The 13,149-nt window shown below is 38.0% G+C and overlaps 1 protein-coding gene across 4 annotated transcripts in view; it reads left to right on the top strand.

Moving 5' to 3' along the window:
• Positions 1–12,438, top strand: part of camsap2b (calmodulin regulated spectrin-associated protein family, member 2b) — a 59,159-nt gene extending 46,721 nt beyond the window's left edge. Inside the window, exons 7-19 of one of the 4 annotated variants that reach the window (XM_084119623.1) lie at positions 1,296–1,386; positions 1,472–1,556; positions 1,644–1,669; positions 1,929–1,995; positions 2,086–2,322; positions 2,896–4,654; positions 6,526–6,662; positions 7,106–7,326; positions 7,933–8,029; positions 8,244–8,309; positions 9,562–9,671; positions 10,402–10,520; positions 10,888–12,438. In XM_084119623.1, coding sequence (XP_083975749.1) covers positions 1,296–1,386; positions 1,472–1,556; positions 1,644–1,669; positions 1,929–1,995; positions 2,086–2,322; positions 2,896–4,654; positions 6,526–6,662; positions 7,106–7,326; positions 7,933–8,029; positions 8,244–8,309; positions 9,562–9,671; positions 10,402–10,520; positions 10,888–11,184 — 3,312 coding nt within the window. In that variant the 3' untranslated portion in view covers positions 11,185–12,438. Of the gene's footprint in view, positions 1–1,295; positions 1,387–1,471; positions 1,557–1,643; positions 1,670–1,925; positions 1,996–2,085; positions 2,323–2,895; positions 4,655–6,525; positions 6,663–7,105; positions 7,327–7,932; positions 8,030–8,243; positions 8,310–9,561; positions 9,672–10,401; positions 10,521–10,887 lie in introns of all 4 variants that reach the window. The other 3 variants (XM_084119622.1, XM_084119625.1, XM_084119624.1) reach the window with 3 other exon arrangements.
• The last annotated feature ends 711 nt before the right edge of the window (positions 12,439–13,149 follow it).

Below are 13,149 nucleotides of genomic sequence, written 5' to 3'. Positions count from 1 at the left end.
GGTTCAGTGTTGCAAACTTTGTATGGTTTCTAGGATACGGAATCTGGGCACTTTCTGTGGTGATTTTCCACTGAATATCCTTTTTTAGTTTGAGACCATGAATGAGTGATCACTGAAGTATTACAGGGAATTTCAGCAGGGCTGATGCAGGATGGGAAAAACGACCAGTGCGTGTTTTAAATCTGACCGTTTGGAATGACTGAGTCATAGTTTGTGAGTGGGAGAGCGCTGCCATGTGGATCGCCTCAGACAGTTATGTTAGTGAAGCAGTTTGTCTAGATAAACACACTCCATGTGTAGCCTTTACCTCACATAGCCACCATCATGACACCAGCCAGTTAAAAGTTTTGAGCAAAATGTGTTACATTTTCCAAACCGGCAGCCGTGGATTTGCCGTTATGTCAGATGAGTCTGTGGTCGGTTAAAATGCTTGTCGGCTGTTTTAGCCAATCACATACTCTCCAGTAAAACAAAGGTACATCTGATTTCTTTGGTCATTTAGGCCTTAAATGTTGTGATGACACTAAATGAGGCCTTTTTCCTGAGGCTAACAGCCCTTAACTGTGCAGAAATAAATGTGTCTGGACTGAATAAATCTGCAGAGAGTTCTGGGTCTGTTCTGTTCGTGTCAGGCTGCCCTGGTTGCTTTGTTCCTCTTGTTGTGCTGAAAAGAGACTTTTCTCATGGCTGCTGTGCTGTTTCTTTCAATAAATACACTATTTTAGGCTATACACTATTTAACGTGCATTTTGTTAAGTTATTATAGTATTTCAATAGCTTAAACTTGCATAATTCTGTTTCCTTCACAACAGAATGTGTTGATGTCAGATGATGAATACATCAACAGATGACCCTCTAAACTGATGCATCATTTACACAAACCTGGATTAAAGAAAGCTTTTTTTCTGAAATAATAGCTGGACGCCATTTGTTGAACTCAATATGCAATGTAAAAAAATCATGGGACAATGTTTTTACATTTTTGAAATAGAAAACAATATTGTATACCCATAGTAAGAAGTATGCTATAATTTCATTTTGAATACACTAGTCATGAAGTTAGTAAAGGTCTGTAAAGGCTCAATCTCTATCTAAAGGAGAACAGTGGCACCTTGTGGTTATAGAACATTATATGAGCAGCACTTCACACACACATCAGACCCTTCAATTCTTTCTTTTTGCAAGATTCAAGAGATTGTCCAAAATTCATCCATGTAGCTATCTTCAGTTCTCCTCTTTCTTTGAGCTGTATCTTTTTCTCCGTATTAATATGAACATCTGTTTATTTGTTTCAGAGTAACTACCTTGTGTTTATGGCAGAGCTATTCTGGTGGTGTGAAGTTGTGAAACCATCTTTTGTTCAGCCCCGCACAGTCAATACCAAAGGTAAGGTCCCTCTCATCGGGTGTTATGTTTGGAGCTCATGCTATGTATTTGGTTAACGCTAAGTTTCATATATTTTCTTTTTTAGCTTTTGACCCATCCCAGTCCAATAATCTGGCTCCCATAACCAAACAAAAACTGATCCAAAGACCAGGCAGTCCAGAGCAGTCTAGGTTTGTCTTTATTACAATGCAAGTTTGAGTTTTCATTTATCATGATTTTATGCAAGAATTTATATTTCAAACAATTTCGTCCTATAGGTCACAACCTGAAAATGACAATTCAGGTAAGACTTAAAAAAATTAGTCATTCCTTCATAAAACTAAAAAGAGATTTTGCTTCCCTCTTTAGTTGTATGTGTATACTGTAGCTCAACTGGTAAAACATGGCTCTAGCAATAGGTTCCATTCACAGCGATCACACACATACTGATACAATTTTTAGCTTGAATGCATGGAATAAATGTAGATTAAGCTTTTATTTAGATGCAAACATTTACATGCTGTTGCAGGAAAGTAAATGGGTATTTCTTTCTTTCCCAGCAGTTATCAGGCAGTCATCATCCATGTCATATGTGGAAGGATGTGTGGGGACATGGCCAAAAGAGAAACGGTCTGCGCCCTATACTAACTCTCTATCCCTTTCACTCTCTTACTCTGTCTTTACATGCTCCAGATATATAATCCTTTGTCTTCACCTCAGGTCTTCAGCTCATGGGATATCATTTGAGATTCCACTTGATGACAGCTCAAGTTCATCTTCAAGACGTGGACTGAACCGATCGGCAAGCACAGAAGGTTTATGTTTTAAAGTCCACCATGCCACCCGAGGAATGCGGAGGAACCTTTCGTTCCAGCCTGTTAACGGGAACGCCAACAGCAAAATACATGAGGAGGATGATGAGAAATCCAGCAGACATCGTCTGGGAAACTACACTGGGTACATCTTTCATTTTTATTTATTTGTTTGTTATTTTATCTTTTTTCTTTGCCCTTTATGTAGCATTTACTCACCCTGAGGTTGTTTCACCCTTATGACTTTTAATTCATGAACTCAAAAAGAGAGCTTTAGGTGAATGTAAAATAAATGTGAACAGGGATGGATGTTGGATGCTCATGTCTTCAGAAGACATGAAATATATTGTGTTTCATTTAACAATAGTCATCTGAACTACTTTTATGGTGCCTTTTTTGTCATTTTTGTCATCATGTGTTTTCTAAAAATTCTATTAAACTTCTACTTTTGTATTTCTTAGAAGAAAAAGTCATAAGGGAGAGAAATAATGACAGAACTTTCAATTAACCATCAACATTTTTACTTATTATTTACTTTTACTTATCTATTCCTTTAATGTTATTAATCTTTAAAAAAGATTGTAAAATTTTTATGGTCAACAATAAACATTAAAGAAATGTTAGTTTTATTATGTTCAATGTCAAGCTGTTTTATTTTGAAGTAAGTTATCTAAATCTTGAGAGTTCACCATTATTGAATGAATATCCCATGTTTCAGGTACTCAAATGGCGTGTCAGCAGATAACCTCAGCCCTTCGTATGACCCTCAGCCCAACACTCCTAGTATAGAAGAAGCCCTGAAGATCATCCATGACTCTGAACAACCCCACAGCAGCTTGCAGCCCCCATCTGGAGACAGCGCCTTTTTCCTGCACAACCCATCTTCCCACAACTCCGGCACTGACTCAAACGATTCCGAGGACTCGCTTTCCAAGGTCAGAGCAGACGACGCGGACCTAAATTCCACCTCTACTGACATGGACACTGGAATCCATGTCCGTACCGAGGACATCCAGGATGGACAGGATGAGGATTCGTCCCTGAAGGACTACTCGGACATGGACCAGGACCATGAAGCTCGTTCCTGTCCACTTCCGGAGACTGTCGGCAGCCCGTGCCCAAGCCTTTTAGGAATGCGTTCCCTGGCCACCAGCATGGCCTCCTCGTTGGGTTCTGCAGTTCGCATGACCAGCTTCGCCGAACAGAAATTTCGTAAACTGAACCACGGCGATGGCCGTAGCAGCAGTAGCGGCGGTAACACGCCTGAGAGTGGCGAGCTGAACGTCTCAACCCCAGGAGCGACAGGAACGGTTCGCTCCATTACTCCTGACGCACGCAGCCCTGCTCGCATCACCTCCCCTCGTGATCCCTCACAACTGTTGGCGTCGGAGATGGTGCAGTTGAAGATGAAACTGGAAGAGAAACGCAGAGCCATTGAGGCGCAGAAGAAGAAAGTCGAAGCGGCTTTCACACGTCACCGGCAGCGCATGGGCAGGACCGCCTTCCTCAACGTGGTCAGGCGTAAAGGAGTCGTGTCGCCACTAGGGGGTGACAGCAAAGGACCAGATGGTCAGGAAAAAGAGATCAGTGACTCTCAACCTCTGAAGACACCCTTGAATTTGAATGACTCCAATTCCAGACTGGAGAGATGTCGACCAGATGGTGCCCCGCCGAAATCACCCCTGGAGGAAGCAGCCGTGGAGGTGGACTTGGCAGAGTACAATCGATCCATCGAGCGCCTGAACACGTCTTTGAGCTTCCTACAGTCGGAGATGCAGCGTTTGGCACAGCAGCAGGAACGCATCATGCAGATGCGCGATCACCAAAGTTGGGTGATTTCGCCGCCGGACCCGGCGCCACGCAAACAGCTGCGTGAGTTGCGCAGCAGCAGTGTAGTGGGCCGAGGTTCGGTGGGGTCACTCTCCCCCATTTTGTCATCCACCGGCTCGCCACGCACATCACACCGTTCGCCCTCTTTGATCAAAAGGAAGTCCGCGTCTTTCCATGCAAGGACACCACGAACGCCAAGGCCCAATGACCTGAAGGTGACACCCTTCAGCCGCATGCTCAACACGCAGCAGTCGGTGGACAGCCTGCCTCGACTTAGACGTTTCTTGCCCAGCCAGATGCAGACCAGCTCATTTGCATACTTGGGACATGACGAGGGACCTTCAAGTGAGGATGCACAAAAAATTGCTGCAAATGCACAGACTGCTCAAGGTGACGCAAAGCAGGAAGAAGCAAAACATGATAGAAACATGAATGCGCCAACATCTGAGGTTCTGTCTCAGCCGACAATGGACCGTTCGACGGAAACGGCAAGTGGGAACATAAATGAAGAAGAGTCGCAAAAGAAGAAGGATCTGATTGAGGTTCCTCTCTCTATTCTAAAGCCTCTGGATGGGTATGACCTGGAGAGCAACAGAGAAACAGAGACTGGACCAGACCAGAAGATGTGCTGTGGCTTCTTCTACAAGGTGAGACTTAGATAAGAGTAATTCCGAGTAATTGAATATTGAGTATCTGCTGATACAGAGTCCTGATCCGATACTTGTGTTTTCCTAGTGCTTGGTGCCCACTTAAAGTACATTAAATTTATTAAAATCAATCCAATGTACACAGGGATGTGCAGAGTTTCTTAGGGGGTTAAATGTAAAAAAGGGGCATCCTTTTTATATTTTAATTCCAATATAACAATTATTACAGTAATATATATATATATATATATATATATATATATATATATATATATATATATATATATATATATATATATATATACTGCATAAGGACATTGGTAGATGTTAACATCTGATGTAAACAGACTGTGTGGTCACAATTCTAAATATGTTACTACTTATATAAACTTCTTGAATTTTATATATACAATAAGCAGAATAATTGCAACAAAAAGAAAAATAAGTGGATTTAAGGTTTAGAAAGCATGAAGTTTGCGATGTCAGAATGCCTGTCTGTCACTCAAGTCCGAAGCTGGACGCAACCCATAGCTTTAGAGTGATTTGTTACAAAAGTGCGCGTCAGATATGCTAAACACGGAAAGTCGAACATGCGCGTGTGACACGCTAGAACAGACATCATTGGTTCTCGAGCGTCAAGCACACACATTCTAACTTCTTTTTTGCCTTTAATGGCGGTTGGCAAACCCAATTGAAGGTGCATACCACCACCTACTGTGCATGACAGCTGACATAAAATGAAGGATCAGTACAAAAAACACTTAATCGGCCCCAATACCGATCCTTGAGATAGGCTTGGGACATCCCTAGTAAAAACCAATGTATGCTTTAGGCTTGAGACATGTCAAAGGAATGAGAATATACAGATGATTTATTTATTTATTTATTTCTATATTTATTTTTCTCTAAGGGTACTTTCATTTTGATTGACAAGCGTGACTGATGCAGTGTGAGCAGAGAGAATGTATATGGTATTGCTACTTTTTTAGAACATTTTCAGTACATTCGAGGTAGATAGATGCAAGTGCCGTGATGTGTTAACACTTTGAAAAAACAAAACAAAAACAAAAATATAAAAGTGAGGTGAGCAATGCAATGCATTTTGCTGCCTTCTCCTGCATCATCATTACCAAGCAACAGGGGTAAACAGCTGCAGCTTTGATGATGCAAATGCACCACCACGGTTCAGACCAAATAATAGACCCATTTCACATTTAAGGGGTTCGCAGAAGCGGAAGTCGTCATAGTTGGGTAAACTTCTATAATAGTGAATACAAGACGACGGCGAATATAATATTTGTATTCCCAATATCTCCAATAGCAGACTTTCCAAAAGAGAGGGAAAAATATAGGGTGACTGATTACATTGGTTAGAGGAGAGAAAGATGTCATATTTGCCGTCACTCCCTCAGCCGTTGTATTATAAACACCCTTGGCGCAGCATTAATACTTTTTTTGTCATTTACTGCCAAAGTAATATAGAACAAAGTACAGCATTATAAACTTGTGTTCGTTAAAAAATAATAATAATTAAATATAAAAATCTTAACTCGATTTGCGATGTTGATAACTCTTGTCATCACAGTCTGTGAAAAGGGTCCATATAATGTGTAGCCTATATATTGATATAAATGGTTGTGACAGCCTATGTTTCTCTGTTCAGGAGCTTCAACAAGTGTCTTTGTTATTCTTTTAATTCATCTCAAGTAAACACTCCATTGAACTGAACATTTTGTGTTTTAAAAATGTGTTGTTTTTTCTTCATGAAGCACATCACAATGTTCTGTGAGAGACATTGTCTCATCCAGCCAGCTGCACATGAGCTTCTGTGTCAGACTGGATAAATGTTTGTTTGTGTTGCTGTGACTCAGGACGACCTGAAGGGAGAGGAGGATGTTGCACAGAAGAAAGCAGCTCTGATGGAGAAAAGGCTGCGGAGGGAGAAAGAGATGCAGATGAAGAAACAGCAACAGGAGGCAGAGATAGAACAGAAGAAAGAAGCAGCACGGTACAAAAATCACCACGAACAACAACACAATAATAGAAAATGACATGATCACAGAAAACAAAGCCACACAATTAAAGACAGCACAACTAATTCAACATGTCATGTTCACAGAAATCCATATACACTAGAGTTATTTAAAATACAATATAAATTATAGTTGTAACTATTCAAAATATTATATATAACTCTATTTATTTGTGCTAAAATGGCACAAAAAGGTTTTTTTTTTAAAGTAGGGGAACTATTTGTTTCATTTACATGCAGCAGTATAACAATACATAGTAATATAATGTAATAATTACCTATATTTTTTACTAAAACTCCATGCAACATTTACCTGTTTTACTTTTACTACTTATTTAAATGAATCTTAAATGGTTTGTAAAAGTCATTATATTTGTAGACTTGCTCGAAATGCACGAAATCTCTGCTTCCTTGATCAGATTGAAAGCGGAAGAGGATCTTGTGAAGAAGGAAGAAGAGAAGGCAAGACGAGAGTTTATAAGAAATGAATATATGAGGAAGAAGCAGCTGAAACTGATGGATGACATGGACAGTGTCGTTAAGCCACGCCCCCCTGGTGTCAAGCAAAAGAAGCCACGCCCCAAATCTATGCACAGAGACATCATGGAGTCTCCGAAACCTCCAGCACGGACAGCCACAGGTACGATGGGAAATCAGTGTTGCTGTGACGGAGCCACGGCAGTTACACTTTATAGAGATATGAACCTACGTATGGCTTACTTTTTGTTTCAGCTTATTAAACTTCAATATATTAATTTAATCATTTAAAATAATTTTAATAATAATATTCTAATTATATTTATAATATTAAGAATATTAATAGTATATCTATATTTGAAATTTTGTATAAAAAATATATATTTAAAAAATATAAAAAAATTATTAATTCTAATTATTTTATATTATTAACAATTAATAATATATCTTTATTCTTAATTATTTATATATTAATAATATTAATAATTATTAAAATCTTTTTATTTTTTATGAAGTATTTATGTTTTAATAATATTATTATTTTAGTAATATTATTAAATGAATTCTATTTTTTTGTTATAATATTATTCATTAATAATATACCTATGTTTTTTTATTTTGTAATCAGATATATTTTTTTTTATAATATTCAAATTCCACATTTAATTTGCTGTTGTGATATCTAAAGAGCTTTTGAAACTGGCTTCTAAAAGAAAATGTATGCAAATGATGTGTATGCATATGCAAATATGTGTATTTGTGTGTCCAGGGTCACGGCCTCGTGGATATTCCGTGTCCAGCTTATCACTCGCCTCCCTTAACTTGGCAGACAATGAGAGCGTCCAATCAGATAAGAGGACATCTAGGTGAGACCATGTCCAATTCACTATTACCTTCCCTGTAAAAGTTCATTCAAAACCAGAGAAAATAATGAGTTATTGTCGTGATCACAAACGACACGCTCTTGTGTTAATCAACACTGACACACATCTCTATTGCTGTGAGACGGGTCGTGTTCATAACCTTCTGTCCTCCCTCTGTCTTTGGTATCTCTGTTTTTTCTCTGTGCTGGTTGCTCAGAGGCAGCAGACTGTCTCCTGGCAATCTGTGTTTCTTTCTGAGCTCCCCTAAAGGGAGAAAGGGAAGGTCAGTCTGCAGACAGCATCACAAACATGTCATTACCTCACAGTGCTGACGGTCATTTCAGCTGAACAAACTCATTCGCTTGGACAGATCAGTTCACTGGTTCATCAGCATATTAGTGGAACATAATAAACGGTTATATAATTATCATCTTTGAATCATATACTGTATGTTATAGAACAATCAATATTTTTAGTTTACTTGATTTTCTTGTGATTCTCATGTTTCTTTGCAATGGTGTTTATTTATCAGCTACTTTATCATTGCAGCAACAGAAAATGGCTCATCTTTTCAGCAATTGGTTATTAGACTCAGACCCTGTTTACGCCATGGTATTAAGATGCTGTTTGGTCGATCGGATCACAAGTAGTCGAGGGAGACTCATTCCCGTTTAACCTGGTATTTCTTTTGTACACTTTTAACCACTTCTCTCCTGATTTCTTCGAGGGGAGGGTCTATGGGCGGGTGTATATTTTTTTCAGATCTTTCAATCTAATGGACAAAATAAGCTCAAGCAATTTACACATGAACGCGAAAGGAGACTACGGAAAAACATACGGATTGCAGCAGCTTTCATTTCTGCTCTGACAGCCGCAAGTCCACTTTTGTGGCTGTTTGAATGCATCCATTCGACCACATGAGCGTTTTTTACACTACAAACGCAATCCGGTCGGAAGTGTTTTCGACTGCCTCTGGAAGTGGTTGAAAGTGAACAAGCTCAAAGCATTTAAGACCCCGTTTACGCTGTATTTACAGTAGTGTCGTCCACTTGTAATCCTACCAAAATGCATCTGAATACCAGATGTAAACAGGTCCTCAGTGTAGCATTGTGTATTAACCAGGTGCAATGTCATAAAGCAACAAGTGAGACTGTAAATTCTGTCTCCATGTTAGTTTCTATCCAATCCTGCCGCAATCGAAAAAATTACAAGCAACATGGATTTGTCTTTCCATTTGGTTGACATCTCAGTGCAACAGAAGCATGCTCAGCGTCACTGTATAAAAACATCACATATGTTCTGATTGGCTATGACTTCTATGACAAGTCGTGCAGCATTTTTGCTTTCACTTTGGGCTTTATTGGTCGTCAGAAACTTGCACCTAGTTAGAACATAGTGCAATGAGTAGCATATCTCTGCTGCATCCATGCTTCGCTTCTGTGATTTTCCAGCCTTCAATAAGGGCCCACCTGTTAAATTAGTACTCAGCCTTTACTAAAGAGATGCTTTTAGTGTGTATGTTTGTTTATTCTTAGGCCGGAGTCTGCAGAGGGCTTTTTGTCACCGTGTCCATCAGTAAGTGGAAACGGGGAGAACTGGGAGCTCGAATCAACATCATCTGCAGCGTCTAACACAGAATACACAGGTGGGCCGGTGACATGACAGTCCTGCAGTGTCACATTCTATATTCCAAAACTAATTCAACTTTTTTCATTATTATGCATGCATGCACTTTGTATGACTTGCTCATTCAGATGCTACACCACTGTTGAAAACTTTGCTGTCAGTAAGATTTTGTAATTTTTTTCAAATCATTTATTTGATAAAAAACTGTAATATTGTGAAATAATATTAATATTAAATATTATTACACTTTAAAATAACTTTTTTCTATTTTAATAAATTTTTAAATGTAATTTATTCCTGTAATGGGAAAGCCTTAGTTCAAGAAACATTTGGTGCTCAAGAAACATTTCTGCATTACTGACCCTAAAGTTTTGAACAGTAATATACAGTATATGTAGTGTTTGTACATTTTTTAATTAATTTGTTTTAACTTAATTTGTTTTTAATGAACTGCAAAAACAAATGATTTACCGATTTAAAATGTTTGAATAATAACATTTAAACAAACATTTTGATGCAGAAGAAAGAACAAGTTTACAGTATTTTATCAGCTACAAACAGATTTTATGCAGTAATATACCATTTACTCCAACATTAAACTGAATACACTGAACTTTGGCATTTAAAATGGATGGAATTACATATATAAATGTACTGACCCTTATAAATGGCATAAGTTTGACCCTCAACAGTGGTCTGCTCACAAATGTTGATCGCTTCCTCTAATTCTTATTTCTCTTCCTCTCTAGGGCCAAAGTTGTACAAGGAGCCCAGTGCTAAATCAAACAAATACATCATCCAGAACGCACTGGCTCACTGCTGCCTCGCGGGCCGCGTCAATGAAGGACAGAAGAACAAAATCCTGGAGGTGAGGGGAAAAATGTTACTTTTTTTTACATTGCTGTAGAAAACATTTATTTCTATCTGCGTTTTGATCTGCGTGCAGTTTAATGCTAATATAAAAAAATTAGTGATTTTTTTATTTATCATTCTTTACATGAAATTTAATTATATTTATTTAGTTATTTATTTCATTTTATTATAATATTTATTTATTTCATAGTTTTTCATGAATTTTTTTTTTAACCTGGAACTGTGGAATATATAGAAATCACATCAGTCCGTTTTAATTAATTCTTGATTTACTTGGTATAGAGGTCTAGATTATCATTTTAAACCTGAAGGGAGACAATAATCATTTCATATTTTTAAATATTTGTTTTATTTTTTCCCAGGAAATGGAGAAAACCGAAGCCAACAGCTTTCTAATTCTGTTCCGAGACTCTGGCTGCCAGTTTCGCTCTCTGTACTCGTATTATCCAGAAGCGGAGGAGATCAACAAGCTAGCTGGCATCGGGCCCAAGACCATCACGCCCAAAATGATCGAGAACCTTTACAAATACAGCTCGGATAAGAAACAGTTCAGCAAAATCCCCGCCAAGACCATGTCGGCTAGTGTGGATGCCATCACCATCTACAGCCACCTCTGGCAGAACAAGAAACAAATCACACCCAAAAAACTCCTCAAATAAGTTCACAGCTCACCGAGTGTTCCTGCCCATCGGACATTATAATGCACATCCTGAATGTAACGAAAACTCTTGCAGGCTTTGTTGGATGGTAATTCGTGGCGAATTTGAGACCCTCTGTTCTACAGTGTTTGCAGCACTGACGGATGCGCTTTTACCCAATTTTAATTTCAAACATGTTAAATTTTGTGGCCTTATGCTTGTCTTGTCGTGTCTTTTATGCAACGCTTAACGCACAGTGACTGAGTTTATGAGCAAGTCATTTCATCGTACACAATCTGCTTCTTTTGTGTTTGTGGAAATGCAGGTGTAAAAGAATATTAGGGACATACTACACTTGAAGCCTAACTTTTCAGAAGGTCATGCAGTTGAAGAAGCATTCAATGTACTGGAACCTCAGAAACTGACTTTTTTTTGCTTTATTTAATGTCTGTGTTTTTATATTTTGGGTAGGACTCGTAATTCTTGTTGCACATCTGCTACTCCAGAAGAACTTGTGTAAAATTAGCTACAGTAAGAGTTGTTCGCTCAAGACTCTTTCTACAAAATTACTCTATATCTGTCATGTAAAAGTAATGATGGGGTCTTTAACTGATGAAGTTGAGGACCAAAACTAAACATAGTAGCTTTAGAATTATATGTCCCTAGACATGTTGCTGTCACTCGTGTCACGGCCCAGAATATCTGTGTGCCATGTATGTTTAAAACATACATTTTAGAGAGACAGATCAGTTAACTGACTGAGTAGTGTAAAAATCCATATAAATAATACAGAGGAAAAACTGAAATATTGAATATCATATAATGAAGCTTTCAAAGAGAAGGTGAGTATTAATGCTACATGATGTTACTCATTTTTAATTATGAAGTGCATTTTAAAGAGCTGGGATATTTGGTCAGGCTGTTGTCTAGTAAGACATTTTGTCTTCTGGTGCAAAAGAATCGAAAGATATTTGTTATTTTTACTAAGTGAAGTAAATCATCGTTTGAATTTATTGATGCTGTACAGATATAGTTTTACATACTAAGCATATTTTTTAAGCCATTGAATATTACTGATATTTTTCATATGAAAAAGATGATGTTTAACAGGTGCAAGTATGGGTCAGTGATAAAAAGTTGTTCTGAGAGATGTTCATTTCCACACGCTGTCTAATCTTTTTTCAGGTCATGTCCGCTGTGTTTGTTCATCATATGCTTTGTCTGTTTGTATTTGAATGTTAACCTTAACATAAATACAGATTTACATCCAAAATATATACATGTCCGTCTGGAATTTATTTGAAAGCGTTTGACTTGTGTTTGATTCACTAAAAAGAACCAGCTAATAAGAATTATTTATTAGAGAGTCGGACTTCACCGGTCGCGCCTTGATTCACTAAAAAGAACCGGTTCATAAGAGTCATACGTTCAAGAGTCAGATTACAGTGACCGTGCTGAGTGCATTCAGATTTTCTAAAAAATAAAGACTCACAAGAATGATTCATTAGAGTCGGACTACTTTAGATTCACTACAAAAAAAGAAAGAAGTAAAACAATTATGGAACACAATTATACATAAAAATATATCAAACTATGGTTTTTGAATCGTCAGTTGAACTTGGAATTAATTGTATACAATTACCACATAAAAAATGACAATGTTTAAACCCATGAACAATGAATTTGGAATAAAATATCGGTATTTTATCTTGTGTTGTATTTTTGCGTGTTATTTCAGAGAATTGTTCGTAATCATTTAGAAGAACAAAATAATCCTGACATCATACAAAGCCCACACAGTCTCTAAAAACCGCTACTTTCTCGGCTTAGTATAGGTTTACACACATAGTATAATGCGTATATAATGCTGCTAATCACAAATCCGCATTAAGCCTCAGTTTGTTGAATAACACGCAGGCCGGTGCGGGCCGGGGCGGGTTTTGCGGGGGTTTGTGTGCGTGAGCGCGGATTGGTGGAGCGCGCAGA

The sequence above is a fragment of the Abramis brama genome (assembly GCF_963993115.1).
Source record: "Abramis brama genome assembly, chromosome: 7".
Taxonomy (NCBI): Eukaryota; Metazoa; Chordata; class Actinopteri; order Cypriniformes; family Leuciscidae; genus Abramis; species Abramis brama.
The sequence above is the reverse complement of the archived record's forward strand: the minus strand, read 5'-3'. Positions and strand labels throughout refer to the sequence as shown.